The sequence below is a fragment of the Heteronotia binoei genome, chromosome 16 (assembly GCF_032191835.1).
Source record: "Heteronotia binoei isolate CCM8104 ecotype False Entrance Well chromosome 16, APGP_CSIRO_Hbin_v1, whole genome shotgun sequence".
NCBI lineage: Eukaryota > Metazoa > Chordata > Lepidosauria > Squamata > Gekkonidae > Heteronotia > Heteronotia binoei.
In genome coordinates this window covers 21701545-21723902 of record NC_083238.1, presented here as the reverse complement: position 1 = coordinate 21723902, position 22358 = coordinate 21701545, and the positions used below count along the sequence as shown (strand labels likewise).

The 22358-nt window shown below is 41.8% G+C and overlaps 1 protein-coding gene across 11 annotated transcripts in view; it reads right to left on the bottom strand.

Annotated features, from left to right (window-relative positions):
- The window catches only part of PKP4 (plakophilin 4), a 173981-nt gene that overhangs the window by 9365 nt on the left and 142258 nt on the right, over positions 1-22358 (bottom strand). For all 11 annotated transcript variants that reach the window (XM_060257373.1, XM_060257380.1, XM_060257372.1 and 8 more), the window contains 6 exons: positions 17117-17300; positions 14841-14958; positions 12712-12903; positions 12343-12516; positions 9711-9861; positions 1147-1342 (listed from right to left, as the gene is read on the bottom strand). In XM_060257373.1, coding sequence (XP_060113356.1) covers positions 1147-1342; positions 9711-9861; positions 12343-12516; positions 12712-12903; positions 14841-14958; positions 17117-17300 — 1015 coding nt within the window. The remainder of the gene's footprint in view (positions 1-1146; positions 1343-9710; positions 9862-12342; positions 12517-12711; positions 12904-14840; positions 14959-17116; positions 17301-22358) is intronic.

Genomic DNA, 22358 nt, shown 5'->3' with positions numbered 1-22358 from the left:
GAAGGAATTGTGAACCTTTGTAAGAGGAACGTTGGTGAAGAAGAATAGGTTTGTATTCCCCGCTTTTCTCTACCCTAAGGAGCCTCAGAGTGGTTTACAATCTCCTTCCTTTCCTCTCCCCACAACAAGTACCTTGTGAGGTAGGTGGGGCTGAAAGAGTTCTAAGAGAACTGTGACAGGTCCAAGGTCACCCATCAGGCTTCTTCTGGAGGAGTGGGAAATCAAGCCTGGTTCTCTGGATTAGAGTCTGCTGCTCTTAACCACTACATGCTGGTGACATGTGCAAAAACTCAAGGATCATCATTTCCATCCAGATTTTTTTTTTTTTTAAAGCCATAGGTACAGCAAAGAACAGATGGTTAGATCTGCCACCTCTGACATCACTAATAATTCACAGGAGAAACAGAGTTCATATACCAGTTTCTTGTATTTTTTCCAATGGATAATCAGCCTTGTCAGAACTGACAGTACTGGTCAATATAGGGTGGAGATGGGGGGGGGGGTCAGAACCCCCTTGCACTCAGGAACTTCTTTGCATTGGGTCCTTTGCATCTGTGAAACAAGGTAATGGATCCTATGTAACGCCCTCAGTTCACTTGGTTTTCAAGTCTTGTGTAAATAACCCCAGCATATTTTCATACTATGCTATAATAGCTGTAAGGTTCAAGCATCTCCTGCCATTAATGGAATGGACCTGCAGGATCCAGACCTATAAAATGTATAACTCCAGAAATAAATTCTGTGTGACAGGGGCTGACATTAAAAGTGCCCAAAAGGCATAAAAATCTCCACGCCACTGAAATTTGTACAAATTTGCATAAACAAATGGTAATATAAAAATAGCCAAAAGATGTGATGAAAGTCTTCATGCCACTAAAATTTGTACAAATTTTGTCCATAAACAAATGCAGAAGGCTGGCAGGCACTGTGTGGATTTTGGTGATGGTGGGGGGTGGGCGGGGAGACAAGTAGATGCCAACTATTCTCTCTTCTGTGAGCAGATGGGAGATACATGAAGATGGCTTATGAAGGGAGCCAGGAATTGCAGAAGTAAAAGTTTCTTGTCTAGACAACTCACGTTGCAAGTTCCTCTTATCAGAAACAGGTGAAGGATTTTTAATTGAAAAATTCGAGCTTTGCACTTGCCTGTCCCCCCTGCCTTTGGTTATGTTCACCAGTTTTTCTATCCCTCCCGTGTCAGCCAAGGCTTTGGCATTCTCCATGTTCTTGCTGGTGACTTCATGCAGAGCACAACAGATAGCTGCCACCGTTTCATCAGAGAGGATGCTGGGCCCGTTGCCTCCAGGAAGGCGGTTCACCAGGTCTCGCATAGCATATTTACCTAGAAAAATCCATATGGGAAACCCAAGCTATAAATTTCACACTGGTATAGATTTTAACATCTCACAGACTGATGCTGTGATGAAACATACAGATCCAGAATTAACCACAAGGGGAAAAAAAAGACTTAAATTTTTTTTTTTTAAAAATAAAAATCAGCTCTACAAGAAAGGGAAGGGGGGAATCCTGGTACAGGACAGAGTGGGAAAGAGATACTGCGGTGTCATTTTTCAAATTAAAAATGCATTGCATTCTTTTACTGGATTAGGGGGGGGAAGTGATTAAAATGATTATGGCAGTGTGCCAAAGTACACAGACATACACAAATCTGGGTGCTTATTTTAGATAAGCTTTTTTTAGCTGAGCCATTTTATAGTGAGACAAACGCAATAAAATTAATTACATAGATTTCAAGCAATCTGTGGTTTACAGATATATAACGGGTATTTCGCTGGATTCTGGCCCATTTTTTTCCCTACAAGGAGGACTTGGAACTGATCGACAACAAAATGGGGAGGAAGGGAATCCATGATTTTCCTTGCCTCCACCTAGTATGAAAATAGTATATATGTACAAGAATAGCTACGGGGGGGGGGACCCTCCTTCAGAGCAGGGACTGGAGATTAGTGAAAGGCTTCCTTTCAAGAAGGGATGTAAAAGTCAACTTTAAGCAAATAAGTTCATTTTTCAGATACAGAGGACAACAATATCTGAGGGTATCAGGTTTCAGTTATTCACTAAAGAAAAGAAATGAGCTGCAGATAAGCAAAAGAAATCACCCAAAGCTAACATTTTGTTTTAGTTTGGACAAGGGTTATAATTCAACAGCTGCTCATTAATAATTTCCCTGTAAAATAAAAAAATGAATAGGCTATTTGTAAATAAACGATAACTAACTGGTAGATTTTATAAAGTATTATTGTACTGTAACTTTTATATAGTAGATGCAGAAAATGCTCCTCTAAAAGGTACGCAACGAGTATTACCTATTAGCAATCTTTTATCGAATGGGATTGCCAATGGCCCTGGTAAAAACACAAAGCTGCTTCCATGCAAGGGGTTCACTATTCTCTTGTGTACTGGGAAACAGTCAACTCTCTCCCTGACTGTGGCTTTTGCTGTATCCAGTGCAAGTGAAACAGTCCTCAGATTTGACCTTTCTGCAGCCTGTTGTGCTCCCCACCCCCAAACTCTGCCCTCAGGGGTTGACCCCTAGAAACAGTGTGTTAGTCAAGTGCAACAGGAGAGGGGAAATAGAAAATTACCTCACTTCAGCAAGCACAAGATCTAAGCCTGTGTCATGAACAGATACTTCCCTTTGCAAAACACATGTGAACACCCTGCTATTTTGGATTGGATTACTTCATATTTTAGGCTGCCTTTCCCACAGGACTCAAGGCTGATTACATAGAATCATTATAATCAACAAAACAGGAATGTCAATAAACAATGCATAAGTCTGGAAACAACCAGAAACCTCAAAGACATAAATAACACACAGCATAAGGATTAACATGACACATTAAATGGTATAAACATTACATAATAGAATCTTACTTACAGTAAGCTATACACAGTAGTATAGACCACAGCCTCTAATTATTTCTCCAAGTAAGTTTGTAAACCATTTTGTACAGCGCTATCCTATTACCTGTGCAGAAAAGACCTCATGAATAATTCACTTTTGTACAGCTTGTGGAAAGCCAGGTGAGTGGGAGCCTTCCTGACTTCCTCAGGTAGGTCATTCCATAAAGTGGGAGCCATAACAGAGCGAGAATATGATGGGTAGTTGTTGATTGTGCCCGTTTGCAGGTTGGCACCTGCAGGAGGCTCTGATCGCATGAATGAAAATGTCACCGAGGCGGAGAGGGAGAGAGGAGGTTCCATAGATAAGAGGGACAAAGGCCATGAAGGGCTTTCTACGTGATAGCCAATACCTTAAATTGTGCCTGTTAATAAACAGGCAACCAGCGGAGTTACTGTAGAATGGGAGTAACATGCAAGCTCTGTCTAGCTCCTGATAGTAGCTGAACTGTGGCATTCTGCAGCAGCTTGAGTTTCTGAATTAATTTTGAAGGGAGACCAATGTACAGTACATTGCAGTAGTTTACTCTCAATATTACTGTGGTGTGAATGAATGTTCCCTCTAAGCCGTGTAGTCTTGTAAGCAAAAATTCTACTCCGTGAGCCAAAAGAGCCACTAGCATAAAAACTGTGAGCAAGCCTGCATTTTTTAATTTTTAAATTTCAAACAAACACACAAACCATATTGGCCTTACTATTAACATCTGTATTACAAGTCATGTAAACTATTATCATTATAAAATTATCATCTTCAAGTCAAAACAGAATCAAGTCAAATGTCTTCTTTTCTTCTTTTTTTCCAGAAAAACTGTCAATATTGATATTATTCCCATTAAACATACGCAGTTCAATTTGTTCTTGTTGTCATGGAAATGTTACTATGTCCTGGAAAGATTTTATCACTTCAGTTTTCATCTTCTTTGCAATGATTAATTTGAAGTAAGAATACTGTTTTTGAAGTTCCTTATATTTTTGGAACAAAACACAGTAACACTTTAAGCTAATCTTGAAAGCTCTTGATTCCCGAGGGAAAAGTCGTCCAGGGTGGAGGGGTTTGATAAACAGTCTTTGTCAAATACACACCAATCTTGTAACTCATTATTCGGAAATCTTTTATCCATGTGGTCACAACAAGCTTCCCTAATTAAATGGAGAATGGCATTGATATTTACTGTATAGTTGTCAGATGAAATTAGATTTTATACAGTTTCACTGAAACGGACTTTGTCTCCCAGATACTGAGATCTAATTTTCTTGATTTTGGCTTTGGTGAACTGAAAGGCTTTCAGGGTGATCAAAGAGCTCTTTTGAATAATTTTGCAGTGTTCTGCTAAATCACTGAGAACTTCACAAAGGAGAAATAATGCCACTCTGTACTGTAGTTTACTTACTTTTTCAAGGCAGTATTTATATACTGGGTCATTATCTTCCTTGACTTGTTCTTTGCAATACTCAATTAAAATGTCATAATTCTTAACCAAGGCACTTACAGCAAGAACACTTACTTTGTTCAGCACCCTAAATGTCTCTGTCTGTTGCACCGGCAATTTCTATCAGTTCGGCTTTTTGTTCACTTAGTCTACTGAAGAGAGTATAAACAGTGTGTATTAGAAAGTTTTCACAGCCGGAGTTCATTAGTTGCAGTAGATTTTCCGGGCTGTATGACCACGGTCTTGGCATTGTAGAAGCTGACGTTTCGCCAGCTGCTGTGACTGGGCATCCTCAGACGTATAACATAGAAGGCGAGAGTTCTCTCTGTGTTGAAGTGAGAAGAAGATGGTAGGCAGGTGATTTAGAACTACTCAGGAAGGTGGGGTAGGGCAGAGTCATTATTTTGTAGACGTTTCCCAGGCTGTGACATGCTAATGGAGGAGCTTCCCTGAGGAGGTTCTTTTGCATATGGATTGACTGTTGAAATTCTAATCTTATCTGTAGTGCTGTTGTAAGATGTAGAGCATTTTGTGTTTTTCAAGACAAGAAACCCTATTCATTTTTAAACTCTCTTCTTTCCTGCTGAAATTGTGTTTACGGATTTCAATGGCTTACATCAGGACCACATAACGTAGCATCCAGACAAGAAAAGAACGTGAAAGATGTTGCAGACTAGGCCAGCCTGAAAAATCAGCAGTGGCTGAACCTAGCCTAACTCAAACAGGATACGGTATCTTATTTCAATACACTGTAATGCTGGACAACATATCCAATTACCATGTTAGATTACACAGAGAAGCCACTGAAAAAGACCCACTGCTGATCAGAGTACACAACTGATCTTGTCAGACCAATGGGCCAACTCAGTATAATGCAGTTTCAGTGTGTTCATTACCAAGCAGAAACACTGCATCTCAGTGACAGAGCACCTGCCTTACATGCAGAAGGTACCAGCTTCAGTCACTGACATCTCCAGTTGCAAGAATCAGATAGCATGTGATGTGAAAGAACTCTGCCTGAACTGCTGCCAGTCAAAGGCCGATCTTGCACTCACCTTATGCTGCTCTCACGTCCATCTTCTTAGCGCGGCATCCTCCTGATTTCTCACTAGTTGCGTAAGGGCTGCAGGAAACAATGTGGTTTTGCGCAGCAAACAGAAACCGAGTTTTTAGCAGTTTCCATTTGCTGTGCAAAAACTGTGATGTTCGCTGTGATGTTCGCTGCGCAAATAGTGGGAAATCGGGAAGACGCTGCGCTGAGAAGACAGACGTGAGAGCGGTGTAAGGGTGAGTGCGAAATCGGTCAAAGTAAGCAATACTGACCTTGATACGCTAACAGTCTGATTCAGTAGAAGTACAGTATAATCAAAATACAATTCTACCCAATATATATGCGCTGTCAGCCTATAACAGAATTGTTCCTTTTGTTCCCCAATAAAAGAATCTTACATTTTCGCAATGATCACACCACAATGCTTTGTCACTTGAAAAATATTTATTATTTTACCCACCCATTTTGTTCCAATGACAGGCAGACCCTCTGCAGCAGGTACATGTGCACTGGGTTTGTATCACAAAAGCAACTCCATGACCTTTGAAGAGTGCTATGAACCCCCCCCCCCAATGTCTAAGACCCTTTCAAAGTTTCAAATGTTTTATTTTTTAAAAAAATTACCTTTATGACTTTAAAAAAATAATTGTACCCCTCCAGCTGGAGCTGTCCTTGACCATGGCCAGGACCTTCTCTGCCCTGGCCCCAACCTGGTGAAACTCTCTGCCAAACTCCATCCAGGCACTGTGGAACCTATTACCATTCTGTAGAGCAGGGGTCCCCAACCCCCGGGCTGTGGACCGGTCCCTGTCTTTGACCTGTTAACAATCAGGCCTTGAGTTGTATAATTATTTCATTATGTATTACAATGTAGTAATAATAATAATAAGGTGACGACATTGGATTTATATCCTGCCCTCCACTCCGAATCAAATCTCAGAGCGGCTCACAATCTCCTTTACCTTCCTCCCCCACAACAAACACCCTGTGAGGTGGGTGGGGCTGAGAGCTCTCCCAGAAGCTGCCCTTTCAAGGACAATGTCTGCGAGAGCTATGGCTGACCCGGCAGCTGCAAGCAGAGGAGTGGGAAATCAAACCTGGTTCTCTCAGATAAGAGTCCACACACTTAACCATTACATCAAACTAACAACAATAAAGTGCACAACTGTACCATCCCGAAACCATTCCCCCCCCCCACCTGTGGAAAAATTGTCTTCCACAAAACCGGTCCCTGGTGCCAAAAGGGTTGGGGACTGCTGCTGTAGGACATGTAAGGCAGAGACGTTCTGCCAAGCATTTGGTTGAGGGCAGCTGGAGCTCCATCCTAGCACTCCCACCTCCACTTCTCCCCACCCCCGTGAGATAGCAGCACCATCAGGATTTTGATGCCATATTTTCTGGGGACTGTAAAATTGTATGGCTTTATTTGTTCTGGTTTTATTGTTTGTAATTATAATTCTGTTGTTAACTGTTCTGAGCCTAGCTATCGGGAAGGGTGGTCAAAAATCCAACCATTTCTTCCTGTCAACGACCCTTGCACTCTTGGCACTCCACCACTCCCTCCCCCACCCATGATATTCACTCACACCTCCTCTTGCTGTCTTCTCACTAGCCTCCAACCCTTAGCATTCACTCCCCCACCCCCACTGTCTTCCTATCCACCCTGCAGCTGAAATAGATCCCAGCTTCCTCTCTGGCATGTGTGGGTGTGTATGTACCCCTGTGTCTGTCGTGGTTCAAAGTCCTGAAACAGGCCCAGAATGGAGATAAGGAAGAATAATTCACTGAAAATGTCAAGACAGTGTGCGATTGCAATAAAAAAGGCCAACGCCATGCTGGGAATTATTAGGAAGGGAATTGAAACAAATCAGCCAGTATCATAATGCCCCTGTATAAATCGATGGTGTGGTGTTCATTTGGAATACTGCCTGGTTACCGCACCTCAAAAAGGATATTATAGCATTGGAAAAAGTGCAGAAAAGGGCAACTAGAATGATTAAAGGTTTGTAACACTTTCCATATGAAGAAAGGTTAAAATGCTTGGGGCTCTTTATCTTGGAGAAATGTCGACTGCGGGGTGACATGATAGAGGTTCACAAGATTATGCATGGGATGGAGAAAGTAGAGAAAATAGTACTTTCTCACAATACAAGAACTTGTGGGCATTCAATGAAATTGCTGAGCAGTCAGGTTAAAACGGATAAAAGGAAGTACTTCTTCACCCAAAGGGTGATTAACATGTGGAATTCACTGCCACAGGAGGTGGTGGCGGCCACAAGCATAGCCATCTTTAAGAGGGGATTGGATAAAAATATGGAGCAGAGGTCCATCAGTGGCTAGTAGCCACAGTGTGTGTGTGTGTGTGTATACACACACACATATATTGACCACTGAGTGATGGACTGGATGGGCCATTGGCCTGATCCAACATGGCTTCTCTTATGTTCTTAATTATGGGGGATATGGGAGGCATTACGATCACACAGATGTTGAAGCTCAGCATTCCTTTTGTTTGCAGTGCATTGTTGACACCTTTTCCTGTCATATTCAGTCTTATCACATTTCACATCAGCTTGTTGTGGTGTGATCTGGATTTTTTGACCTGGTCTGGTTGCGTTATGGTATGCTATAGAGTATGTACAAGGTGGCCATTTTTTCATCTGACTTCAGCTTTCCATCTCTTTCCTCACCCCTGCAGCCTCTACCTAGGAAAAGAGGTGGCTGAAAAAAGCCTGCCCCTACATCCAGCTCTGGTCTTCCAAGGAGGTCTCCCATCCAAGTATTTGCCAAAGTCAATCCTGCTTTGTTTCCAAGATCCGACAAGATTGGGCTTGCCTAAACTATCAGGGCTGCTTCTCCAGTAATAAAACTGGATCCAGTATAATCCCCAGCCTTTCAACTGAGTCAGCAAAAAAAAGCTGGATTCCATTCAAAGTGGGAAGGACAATATCCTTTAAGATTTCTGCCTTTCCAACTACCATTTGTCTTTTCAGGGTTTAGTTTGTTTACTTTTAGCCAATTAATTACTGCAGCCAGGCAGCATCAGAGAGGCATGGCCTTTGTCTACACTCAGATGAGGTTGAAGATCAGTACCTTGGCTTCAATTAAGATTAAATGGAAAAATTTCATTGTAACTTTATCTGGGTACTTTTTTTTTGAATACTCATTTTTCTTGCATCCATGACAGAATCTGATTTCCAGTTGTACCAGATGCTAAATACAGGAAACATAAATGGCCCTAAGGAGGTAAACATTAATAGAGATTCAAAGTCTTCAAGAATCAGAATTATACTTTGGTCATCCAGGCCAGTTGCTCTCAACTTTCTATTTTCTTGGAGCCCTGCCTGCATCCAATTGTCTGCCACACAATCCCTGTACCTTTTGCCTTGGATTTCCACAGAATTCTGGAACATGCACACATCTCATCAATGGAGTGCACACATTTCATCAAGGACAGTCAAGCTGATCAACCCCACTGGAACTGACAGCACAAAGAATATGCTCCTGCAGCTATGTGATGCAGGAGAAGTGCCACTGCAGTTGGCTATAGGGTCTCTCAGGGAAGTTTGTTTCCCATTATAGAAAGAAGAAGAAGAAGAAGAAGAAGAAGAAGAAGAAGAAGAAGAAGAAGAAGAAGAAGAAGAAGAAGAAGAAGAAGAAGAAGAAATTGGATTTATATCCCGCCCTCCACTCCGAAGAGTCTCAGAGCGGCTCACAATCTCCTTTACCTTCCTCCCCCACAACAAACACCCTGTGAGGTTTGTTTCCCATTATAGACATTCGCATTGAACACAATTCCAAGGAATTCAAAGATTCCTAAAAATGCAGTTTGAAATGTCAATGGTCTAGGTTGAGCCCTTTAATACTTGTTACAACAAAACCAGATGGAAGAAGGATGAAAAATTAATTATCTGTAGGGAACTGGCTGTGTCAACTATCTAAACACACCTTCATACTGATATCCACTTGTTGACAGAAATACGCATTGAGACGGAAGGAAGGAGGTTTTAAAAATAATTTAGAAAACCTGTTGATCTTGAATATAAATATGTATTTGGATTCTGTCAAAAATCCATCATCAACGTAACATCTCTTGAAAAGGTTATGGCTTTATATCAAGGATGAAGAATTTCATTTTCAATCAGGCTTCGCACACACAGCTTCCTGTCTGAAACAGTTCATTTTCCAGTAATTTCTGGCTGTTGCAGAGAATCAAAGTTACATAAAACACAATTAATAAATCCATGCTACTGTGTTTTCTTGTGCTGACAATCCGTGGATTTTAATTGTACCTCTGTGCTTACCAATAAGCTCCTTGTTGCGAACATCTAATGCCATATTTCTCAAAGCAGTTGCCACAGAAGAAACAACCCTGTCGTTGTCCATTCTTAGCAGTTCCACGAGAATTGGGAGCCCTTTCTCTTTTCGGACAGCAGCTCGGATATAAGCTGCAAACTGTTATACAAAATGTGAAATTATTTGAAAATTCGTGTACTTTTTGCAGAAAGATAATCTACACAATTTAATACCTTTTAAAAGCACAAATGGAAACAATTGCACTAAGCTCCCATTAATTTAAGTTGGTGTTTGGCACCAATATGGCCTTTGAAGACTTTTCATTATGGGCCACAGAATAATAAAATTAATTAAGAGACTAGATGAAACACACTTAGTGTTATGGTGCTTTTGATAGCTATCAAGGAAGGAGTAACCTTTTATTTGAAAAGATAAAACATTTGGCTTATTTTTAATTTTTGAAAATCAGCTGCTAAAACCAAATCTGTCCCTTATTCATAAATCTTTGAAGGGGGGAGATTTCTGATTTTTTTTTTTTTAAAGACCAATGGGAAGCAATGTGGTGCTTTTACAGGAAACCAGCTGTGAAAATCACAAACAGGCGTGTACTTACTTGCAAGCAACAATTAATTTTCTCTTTTTGTTGATAAACCTATCCGTGTCACAGTTAATTTAATTAAGCAAACCTTTCTTAGCTAGTCTCTGGAGGAAAAAAAAAGCTGAATTTTGAACCTTTGCAGAGGCTGAAAGCTAAATACAATAAAGTGATGGCAACAGTCCTTTCAATTTTAGTAGATATGTGTTAGCAAAAAAACTCGTTAGCAGTGGCACATTCATAACGTTTCTCATAAGCATTTCACTCTCTGCAGCTGAGCTGAGCACTGTGAAATGAATGGAGGCTTAAACAAAAAATAAAAGAGTGGGGATCCAAAAGAAAAAAAAAGTTACCGTGCTTTTACTCTGCAACAGTTAATGCTTGTGAAAACTTTTTCTCCTATTTATATGGGAAATTTTTACTTCAAACTCAAAATGGGGAAGACAATGATACAACTTGAACACAAAACGGAATGCAAGAGTTCTTCTAATCGGTTTTAAGCATGCATTCAGAAATAACAAGTCTACATGCGTATAGCCAAATGCTTTCAAACGCTCAAGAATGGAGAAAGTATCTGTGCAACTGTGTCAGGAATAATTTTACAAAGAATATTTCAAATGGTAGCCATGTTGGGTTTGCTGTAGCACAGCTAGATTCAAGTCCTGTAGCCCTTGAGAGACCAATACGTTTTTTAGGGTATGAACTTTTGAGAGCCAAAACTTCCGTTATCAGATATCTGAAAAAAGAAGCGTTCACTCTCAAAAACTCATACTCCAAAAACCTTATTGGTCAAGATGCCACTGGAATCAAAACTAGCTGTTTCATACGTCCTTGTAGAGGCCAAACTTTTGCTAAGTACCTAGGCAGTCTGCTCAGAATCCACATGTAAAAAGAGGTAAAAAAAAAAGGTAAAGGTGCAAGCACCCTATGCAAGCACCAGTCGTTTCCAACTCTGGGGTGACGTCACATCACATTTTCATGGCAGACTTCCTACGGGGCGGTTTGCCATTGCCTTCCCCAGTCATCTACACTTTCCCCCCAGCAAGCTGGGTACTCATTTTACCGACCTCGGAAGGATGGAAGGCTGAGTCAACCTTAAGCCGGCTACCTGAACCCAGCTTCTGCTGGGATCGAACTCAGGTTGTGAGTAGAGAGTTTGACTGCAGTACTGCAGCTTTAGGCAGCCCCGTGGCGCAAAGTGGTAAAGCTGCAGTACTGCAGTCCGAACTCTCTGTTCACGACCTGAGTTCTATCCCAGGGGAAGCTGGGTTCAGGTAGTCGGCTCAAGGTTGACTCAGCCTTCCATCCTTCGGAGGTCAGTAAAATGAGTACCCAGCTTGCTGGGGGTAAAGTGTAGATGACTGGGGAAGGGAACGGCAAACCAACCCGTAAAAAGTCTGCCGTGAAGTCATGATGCGACATTACCCCAGAGTCAGAAATGACCTTTACCTTTTTACTGCCGCGTTACCACTCTGAGCTACGGGGCTCTTTGTAAGAAGAGGACTGTACTTGAAATTTTCACACAAGCACCACAGACAGATTCAGCTGTATTAATCATGAACAGTGCCAACTTAAGAAGAGTTAAACCCTTCTAAGGCCACTGAAGTCACAGTGAAGTCAGTGAGGGGTGTAACTGCGCTAAAGATGGCACTGTAAGCCAAAAATTGGTAAGAGGTTCTACTAATGCTAATAAATTACTTAGCATCATTTTAATTTTGTACCCATGTACTGGTGGTATAACTGTCACAAGTTCATATATATTAAATTATATTTTTTGCCTGAAAGCAGAAAACACTACACTTGATCTTAGCCAAAAGGCAGAAAACAAAACAAACCTATCCTCCTCCCCACCAGCCCAAAAAACATCATCAACAACAGAGAACTAAGATATCTAAGGCAGGTTTCTGGATAAAAGTGGTTCACAGATCATCTGCCAGTGGCTGCATGAATAGCATCAGACCCCCCAAGTTACAATACAATTGGTGCTCCGCTGTTCCAAAAACAGACTGTGTGAAATGTCAACAATCACAAGTTTCATACACTACCTTCCAGTTGCCTGCAGAAAGATTCTGGAGAGATCCTGCAGAGCCCTCCAAAGTGGCAGGATTGGAGCTCTCAGCTAGAAGAGTTAGATATGGTTTTACTACGGAAGGATGCCACAGCATTTCCACACCTTTGGGAGACTTTGACAATCCTGGTATTGGACCAACTCCATCCCACTGTGGAAGATTAACACTCCTTAATACATGTAACGTCAGCTGTTTAAGCAAAGATTCAGAAGTTTCACCCTGGTATATTTTCAGAAGTAGCCATTTCTATTCTGAGGGATTTTAACATATGGCGGAAGTATCCTTGGTACACACTCATTGCCAGCTAAACAACGGGAAAGAAAAATAATACTGAAAGAAAGAAACCTGATCATCTTGCAAAGTTTTCTTCTTTTTCTTCTTCTTTTTCCCCCAGCAGCTTGGCTCTGAATCTTTACTAGGTGACTCTTTCCCCAAAAACTCATCCAGTTCATTTATACCCAGCAGACGAGCCTGAGGTACCTCAAGTTCTAGACGGTAGGAAAGGTTTCGTAGGGTGCACACACAGTTTTCCACTGTCTGTAAACCAAACACAAGGAGATTCTGCGGTGAAGTAAATCAATGATCTGGGATATAAGTGAACACCGTAACTTTACATTTGGAAAAGCATTTAGGGAACAAGATCTTCTAAATTTTAACCAAGATGAGGCTTACACTAATCCCTTGATATCCTTAGTTTAACATATTGATACTCAAACTTGTTCACAGTGAACCTAATTGTGTCAATGACAATTTAGTCTACCCCAAAGTAAAAAAGTAAGGGATGAACAGAAACTAGAAAGGTCTGGAAGAGTTAAGGGGGAAATAGTTTTCTTTAATAATGTTTACGGATGGGCACGGACTGGCTAACAAGCCAAGTCTGTCATGAATTTTGTCCAGTTTGGAGTTTACAAACTGAGGAGCAACAAAATTTAGGGGCAGTTCATGGTGGTTTGTGATCTTTGTGAAGAGCAGAATGCATGGGTTTACCCAGTGTTCTGTTCTTCCTGAGAAACAGCTGAGGGGCTGTTTAAATGGCTTGGAGCCATTTAAACCCTGACCTGAGTTCTCCACAGCTTTTTGATACCTTCCAGTTGCCTGCATATAAACCATCAGAGCCATTAAACCAACAGCTCAGTGGTGGGAAGAACTTTCCCTGCTGTCTCAGCTGTGGGCTTCCTAATGGGCTGCAGAAGGGAGCCCATGACAGCAGAGCTGGTGGTAATGATCTAATGGCCATTGGGATGGCATGGAGAACTCTTTCAGCTGTGGGGTCCCTCATGCAGCCTGTTTAAAGGGGCTACCATCAGGGAGTCAGAGGCAGCTGAGCTGGCGCAGAGAGCCTTTTTTCATGCCAGCCAAGCTGTCTTGGGCTTACTCATGCAGCCCCTTTAAAAAGGCTATGCCACAGAGCCAGAGGTTAGCCACTATACACAGGCTGCATGAGCAAGCTCAAAACATCTGAGCCCACAAACAGATCTACTTTCTCCCAGGAGATTCCCCCCCCCCAAAAAAAATCTTTCTCCTGGCTACGCTGCCAGGAGAAAGGAAGAATGAAAGCCTCTCCCCCAGCAATCCTTTCTCCTGGTTGAGTGGCTAAGAGAAAGGGAGATGACAAGTCTCTTCCCTGGTAATCCAGTCTCCCTTTGTCTTGACTGCACAACCAGGACACAAGGGAGGTGGGATGCCTCTCCCTCGGTGATTCCATCTGTGCAGCCAGTAGAAAGGGAAGGCAGAACACTTCTCCAATTATACCATCTCCCTTTTTCCTAGCTTCCTAGGCAGAAGAAAGGGAGATGGAACATCTCTTCCTTGGGGACGCTCCGTTTCTCCTGGTCCTTCCCTCCTTCCTTTCTGCTGCCCATTGTCTTTGGGTTGTATTCTGCAGTCCTTTTAAAGTTTAAAGGGACTATGCAAGACAGCCTGAAATAGCTGAGCGACCTTCTCAGCTGGCTTTCAGGCTTTCTGTAAACCCAGTTGAAAGGCACAACAGTCCTTTTTAAAAGAGGTTTGCAGGGCCTTGACCCACATGAACCGGTTTGGTTCACAACTTGTCTTCCCAGTTTGGTTTGGGGTTTAGTTCATGCTGAGCCATGAACTGAACCTGAACTGAATTGCATTTTCCCAGTTCATGGTCATACCTAATAATTTTTATGCCCACAGATGAATTACAAAATAGCTATACATTCAAAAATTAAAAAAAATTCCCCATCTGCATGTTAAGTGAGAGTTTTGTGACAGGCATTACACTTGTCTGCTCCTAGACAGGGGTCACTTAAATTGTGGGAGAAGCATGGGAGGAAAATGTTAAGCCCGTGATCTTCGAAGTAATTATGTGAGGCTTCCTATTAATTCTTAAAAATCCATAAGATAGTCACAGAATTCTCTTGTCGTATGTTGTATGGCCCTGAAACAATGCATACAAACAACTTTTGTTGCAATAACCCTCTCTCCCAGTAGTTAAAACATTTGCATACCTTGCTGTCATAATCAGACGTGTTCACGCATGTGTGGATCACATATAACAATGAATCAACCAGGCCTTCACAAGTTCTCATTTGTTTTCGAGCCTCCTCACCTGCAGAGCTCAGATTCCTAAAAGCATAAGAAGGAAGAGAATTATGGATGCACATCACTAAATATGGGCTTGGATTTTAACAATCTGCAAAACATGCCTCTCCGTTTCCTCTGCAATTCTGAGCTCCATCAGCTCGCCATCCCCCAAAAAACCACTCCTGAGGGCCTGATGACCTTTCAGAACAGTACGTTACACAATGCCAGGGGTTGAAGCTGATGGAGGAACTAGTGGATATTGGCAAACATCTGCTCAAGCATAAATCCATGGAAGAGTGAAAGGGTGGTTTCTTGCTGCAACCTCTGCACTGCAATGCATCCCATTGCCAAAAAGCCCCTGGCAACAGATGACAATTTATTGGGGTGTGTGTTAAAGGATACCGAAGTGGAAGCAGCAAAGATTCCTTTGATGAACACATTCATAATTTCTTGTGGCCTAGGCCACAGCATAGATTAGTACTCTTATTATCATGGAATATGTATTTGGTTATCTACAGAATTTTTTTTTTTTTAAAGATCAGATCGTATCATATTCTGGGAAAGTACAAGTATGCGGCAGAGTTCAATTTGGTGCAGTTTGAAGACATTTACTAACCCCCCCCCCCCCCATAAAGGTCATTTTCATCAAACAGAGCAGTTATCAAACTAACTTTTCAACAAAATGTCCCTTATCGTAGTATATCATTTTACTTAAAGAATAAATTGTTGGGTGGGCAGAGAAAGATCTCAAGATTAAGAGAAATCTACTCTTCTTACTCCATCAGCCTCTACCAGCATACTATTTTTTTTTTAAAGATATGGTCAAGAATAGGTATTTCTTTCAATTAACACGTTAGAGCCAACAGAGAAATACGTGGACTGCTCTCAATAACGCAGTCCACCATTCCAAAATAAGTCCAGGTGGGGGAAAAAAATCAGCAACAGTTCTCTTTCAATTCCCAGCCAGTTTTTGTTGATCAGCAAATTTTTACTCAGACATGTGCTTGGCGATAATAAACGGCAGACATGCTGTGCGGCTTGCATAACTACTCATTCCGCTGCTGCCTACTGTAATTTTACTTGGCAATGTCTGTGCACTGTGGTCTAGTCTGGGCAAGGGTCCAGGCCACACTGAATGGATGTTGTCAGAGAGACTCTTGGATCTTTACAACCACTCTGGGCTGGGGAAGCGCAATACTAACTAAGCACACCCCCCTGCCACTTTCAAGTGTTAAAAAAAAAAATTCCACGCAGTCTCTGTGAAGTCTGTGATGTTTAGATATAATGCGCTTAACTAGACACTGTACTTCTGCTGATGTCTACCTATGTCGCTATTACAATCTATTTCAGCCGCATGTCTACACTAGACAATTCAGCTGAACTGCATACGCTGGACAATGTCCCTATGCAATAACCATCTAGTTGTGAGCCACACAATATGTGTGAAAGAGCCACACGTGGCTCCCAAGCTGCGGTTTAGCCACTCCTGGGTTACAGTCTGGTATAGTGATCTGAGCGCTGCGCAATGAGTAGGAAGACCAGGATTCAAAATTCCCGCTTTGCCACAAAGCACTTTAGGTGATTCTGGGCCAGTAATTTTCTCTCTGCTGAACCTTCCACCCAGAGGTGTTGGCAATAAAATGGGAGGAGAGGATCAGGTATGTCTTGGAGCATGGGTGAGGTCAATCTAAGTCAATACCCATTTTTATTGCGGCCCCTTGTTCCATATTAGCTTTTGTCCAGTCAGGTTCTATGGTCCCAATAACTCTCTCTTCCTCCCCTTTTCATCAGCAGAAGCCTGGTTGGATCTACCCCTTTAAAAAGCAGCATATGCAATGACATGGTGCCTGTCTATCGTTCACTGCAAAAACAACACTTCTTTCAAGCTTACACTAAAACAATGGACTAGATCACAGCGTAGAGGCTAGTTAACATGCTGAAGTTTAGATCACTAGTTGTGACTTGAGTCCAAAGTCAGCTGAAAAGTAATTCATCACAGAATGAACATTTAATATAAATACAAGACATGCAACACACAGTCATTCACGAAGCAATATGCCTTGAGAGCTAAATTTACATGTTTGCTTTTTTCATTATATAAGAGCAAAGCATATTAGCTTGAGTGACAGAACTGCATAGTTTACAAAGGGTACATAAGCAATTGCCATTTAAGATTCATTCTATATGCAATGTGATTTACCTCAGGCATCCTGTTGTGTTGCGCAGGACTAGAGAAGTCTGGAATTTAATTTTATGATCATCATCAAAGGAAGAATTATTCCACCCAGAATGAGGAACTATCACAGTGTTTGTTAATGTTGACAGAGCATCCCGAATGATTGTCATTTTTACGGCATCACATGAAGACAGGTTCCAGAGAACACCTATGAAAAAGATGTATTGTATCATTTAATAGCAACGGCCATTAGATCATTACCTCTTTATTTCAACTTGTATACCCTATGCCATAAGAGCATACGACTAGTAATAGTAATTTAAAGCAGAGAACAATTAAAAGAAAACTTAGTGACATAAAACTATGAAGTGCAAAAAAGATTAGGTTACATAAAAACTGATTAACAGCTGTAAAATGCCAGCTCAAACAACAAATTTCTACAGAGCTTTAAGAATACATACTGGGGCTTGCATACTGATAAGGCTCCAGGGAGAAGAGTTTCAATAGCTGAGGGAAGCCAATAACTTTGCTCATGGAAGGAACAGTGATTTGAAGGATTTGGAGACTGTGAGACGAGGGTTTAGAAATGAAAACCAGGATTTTAAATGGTAATGGAAAACCAGTGTAGATGTTGGGCAAGCGGTATGAGGGAACTTAGAAGATTTTTCTTCCATGAATCAATGTAATACACAGCGGATCCCAGAGCATTTGTTAGCTTCAAGAAAGGAAAAAGAAATGAAGATTCTTCATAACCAAAAGAGCTAGAACTGCTTATTGTCTAAGGCTGCGTTTATATTTTCAAGTGTGTGACATCATCATAGGGACAAGGTTGAATAGGTCAAATGAAGCCTGAAGTCTCCCTAGAAGCTAAAATGACCAAACTGAAGCAATAGTACTTTGGTTACATTATTAGAAGACAAGAGTCACTGGAAAACACAAGTTAGGGGGAAAAAGACGACCTAACATTGACTCAGCCAAGGAAGCCCTGACCTTTTGCTGTGATGTCAGAATAAGCAAGTTACGGGTTAGCACTTGTCCTCTGAACTAGGATCAAAACCCCATTTCAAACTATCACGTTTGATTCTGGAAAGCAAGCGGTGACCATGATGCCCAATTAAAGTTCGCACTTAATATAAGATAGCTGTTCGTTAGGGAGGGGGGAGAGCTGGCATAAGTCTGTAACTCATTCAAAATTCTCTGAGCCATTTTCTTTTTATAATGTCCAGAAATTTAGAAACAGTCATTGGATTATACATTAGATTAGATAGTATGCTCTGTGTCAATCATATGCTCTCTGTCACAGACAATTCAGACTTCATTACACTATAGCATAAACTCCTAGCTCAGTTAGAGTAAAGAGAGTTACAAGCAGCACGAAAACCCCACTTTTCTTTCCAGTATCACAAACCATGGCCTGAATCAAACCAACGTATAGGAGAGCCGGGTTTGATTCCCCACTCCTCCACTTGCACCTGCTAGCATGGCCTTGGGTCAGCCATAGCTGTGGTGGGAGTTGTCCTTGAAAGGGCAGCTGCTGTGAGAGCCCTCTCCAGCCCCACCCACCTCACAGGGTGTCTGTTGTGGGGGAGGAAGGTAAAGGAGATTGTGAGCCGCTCTGAGACTCTTTGGAGTGGAGGGCGGGATATAAATCCAATATCTTCTTCTTATTGTTGTTGGTTCCTTTTGTGTTCTAAACATATCAATCATGTTTTCTTAATGGACATTTATCCACCGAAACACTGGTGTCATACATTTTTTTCCTACCATATATGAGAGATTGAAACCTTATTACATATAAATATACACAGATATTGTATCAGTGGTAAAAAAAACATAACTATGTGCTCTGAATGTTATGGGGAAATGTGTGATTTTAACTGAATTGAGAAGACACTTCATTGTGGACAGATAGACTATTTGACACTTTCATTGCTTGCTGTCACAATATTGAGCTGATAGTTTGCATAACCGAAATAAACCTGTGCCCAGTAATCTGCCAAATCTTACTTTGTGTGTGTGTGCGCGCACGTGTGGGGGAGTATAGCTAATTTACTTACAGATAAGGACTTTCTACAATATCTGCCAAAGAAAGAAAAGTTTCTTAAATTCCTGGAATTTCTTAGCTGGCGACTTTACCTTCTTCTTAAAAGATGGTAATCCAGGTAGCCCCATCTGTACCTTCTTATGTTCTGGCAGTTTAATTTCTTATCAGTTAGATCAGTGGTCCCCAACCTTTTTGGCACCAGGGACCAGTTCTGTGGAAGACAATTTTTCCACGGACTGGGGGGGGGGGGCTGTGGGGGGGGACATGGTTTCAGGATGATACAATTGTGTATTTTATTTCTATTAGTTTGGTGTGGTAGTTAAGTGTGCTGACTCTTATCTGGGAGAACCAGGTTTGATTTCCCACTCCTCCACTTACAGCTGCTGAAATGGCCTCGGGTCAGCCATAGCTCTCTCAGAGTTCTCCTTGTAAGGGCAACTTCTGCGGAGAGCTCTCTTAGCCTCACCCACTTCACAGGGGGGAGGAAGGTAAAGGAGAGTGTGAGCTGCTCTGAGACTCAATTCGGAGTGGAGGGCAGGATATAAATCCAATGTCGTCGTCGTCTTCTTACTACATTGTAATATATAATGAAATAATTATACAACTAACAGGCCACGAACTGGAACCGGTGCACGGATCGGGGGCTGGGGACCCCTGTGTTAGATCATTCATGGGAATTTCATGGCACCACCTCCATTCAGCGGTGGGGGAGGCCCATTTCAAGAAAACAGCCAACAGCAAGGGAAATTTCAAAGATGGTAGCTTATGTTTACTTCATTTTTTTTATTTGTCTGAGCTTCAGTTGGAAAAATGAATGGTGCATTATTCTTTCAAATCTTTGTCTTCTGTTCTTTGGCACTACTTCTATATTTCCATGGCTGCCCTGAGATGCTCTAGCATCTTTTTCAAAGATTGCCTTTGATAGTTATTCAGTGTATAACTTTCTAACCAATCCCATTCTTAGGACTCAGTTGCGGAACAAAGTAAAAGCAGCACATTAATGCCAAAAAATCAAAATCATATACCATAACACAATAATGTGAAGAGCTATTATTAATATACCTGTGCAATTAAATTATATCTCCAGGAACTGAAAAAATTAAGCTGAAAGATTCAAGGACAAAATTTGCCTCCATCATTTCTTCATAATATACTGCTAAGCATGGGTATTTATTGGGCAACTGGAAATGACTGTATTTTGGATACAAATTTCTAAAAGCTATCTATGCAGATTAAGTGGCTTCAGCCTTCAATAACTAGGTAATGAGGGGTTCAGTTTTATAAAAACTGCTGTTCACTCTTATAAACAATGCTATATTTAAACAATGTTAGGCATGTCAACTTATTTAGCTCTCTACATTACTCAGAGTCTTTATTTGCCAGGATCTCCACCCCCCCCTTCAAACATTTGTTTTAGCAGGTGCAGTTAAAAGGTGTTTTTGTAAGCTACAGTAGCTGAGCTGGCTTACCAACTAAAACAGACGCTTTATCAAACTTGAGACTGTAGACTTAACAATTTTTTACTGGCCCAACAGCGTTCACATCTCATTAACAGACTTTATGTTAAACACTGTTAGTCAGTTATTTTACCATCTGTTCTTAACTTCACCATCATGCATTGGAAATAGACCACTTAAGGGGCAACAACTGACTGAGTAGAAGTTATGTGCACTTGGAATGAGCAGATGATAAATATTGCCTCTTACCTTATTTACAAATGGCTAAGTAACATCAGTGAACAAGACATAAATGGCCGTATCTGCAAACACGTTATTCATTTGCTTTTGGACCAAGGGCTTGCGCTACATATGTTCCTCCAGATGCTGGGCTGAATGCAAAGCAGAGGGGAGTGAAACTCTGGGAGCACAATGGGACTCCCCTCCCTCCCTTCTTCCTAGCGCGTTGCCCTACAATCCCAGCAAAAGGCACTTATGGGGTCAGGAGCACATGTAGTGTGAGGTGTTGCACTTGGAGAGGGGAATCACTGGAAGATGGTGAAGCGGATACAATGTTGGATTAGAATCTGGGAGATCCAGGTTTGAAGTCCTACTCTGAATGGAAGCTTGCTGGGTGACCTTGGGCCAGTCAGACACACATAGGCTAACCAACCTCAGAGTCACTGTGAGGACAGAATGGGGAGAGGAGAACAAAATAAGTAACTTTGGGTCCTGAAAGGTAAGGTACAAATGAAGAAAATCAATAAATAAACAGAACTTTGGATCCAAGCCATTATATGTTAAGAGTCTATCTCCCTGTTGTTCTGACCTAGATAGCCCAAGCTAGCCTAATCTCATCAGATCTTGGAGAGCCAGTTTGGTGTAGTGGTTAAATGTGCGGACTCTTATCTGGGAGAACCGGGTTTGATTCCCTACTCCTCCACTTGCACCTGCTAGCATGGCCTTGGGTCAGCCATAGCTCTGGCAGAGGTTGTTCTTGAAAGGGCAGCTGCTGTGAGAGCCCTCTCCAGCCCCACCCACCTCACAGGGTGTCTGTTGTTGGGGGGGGGGAAGGTAAAGGAGATTGTGAGCCGTTCTGAGACTCTTCGGAGTGGAGGGCGGGATATGAATCCAATATCTTCATTTACCTCACGGGGTGTCTGTCATGGGGGAGGAAGGTAAAGGAGATTGTGAGCCGCTCTGAGACTCTTCGGAGTGGAGGGCGGGATATGAATCCAATATCTTCATCTACCTCACAGGGTGTCTGTTGTGGGGGAGGAAGGTAAAGGAGATTGTGAGCCGCTCTGAGACTCTTCAGAGTGGAGGGCGGGATATAAATCCAATATCATCTTCTTCTAAGTAGCACCAGTCCTGATGGTGGGCCCATGTGAATGGGAGGCCATTAAGTCATTCCAGGATCACTATGTAGATACATACAACTGCAAACCACTTCTCTTAGTCTCTTGCCTTGAAAACCATATGGTCGCCATAAGTGGTCTGCGACCACTTCACACACACCTCCTTGTTGACATTAAGGATATATAAATCATTTAAAAGCTATTTTCAGTGCCATCGTAAGCTACTGTTAGCTACTGGCCTTGCTGCCTGTATTCTGGATAGATTATCTCATTTGTAGAAACCTTGTTCTTGGATTCTCCTTTGGACTTGGCAGCTGGGAGTGCTGCCTCCCTGGTGCTTGAACCTCAGAGCTGTATTTTGACCAACCCTGACATCAAGCAGTTCTCTCCATGTGCTTACAGTGTGTCATCAGTCAGGACAGGGGGAG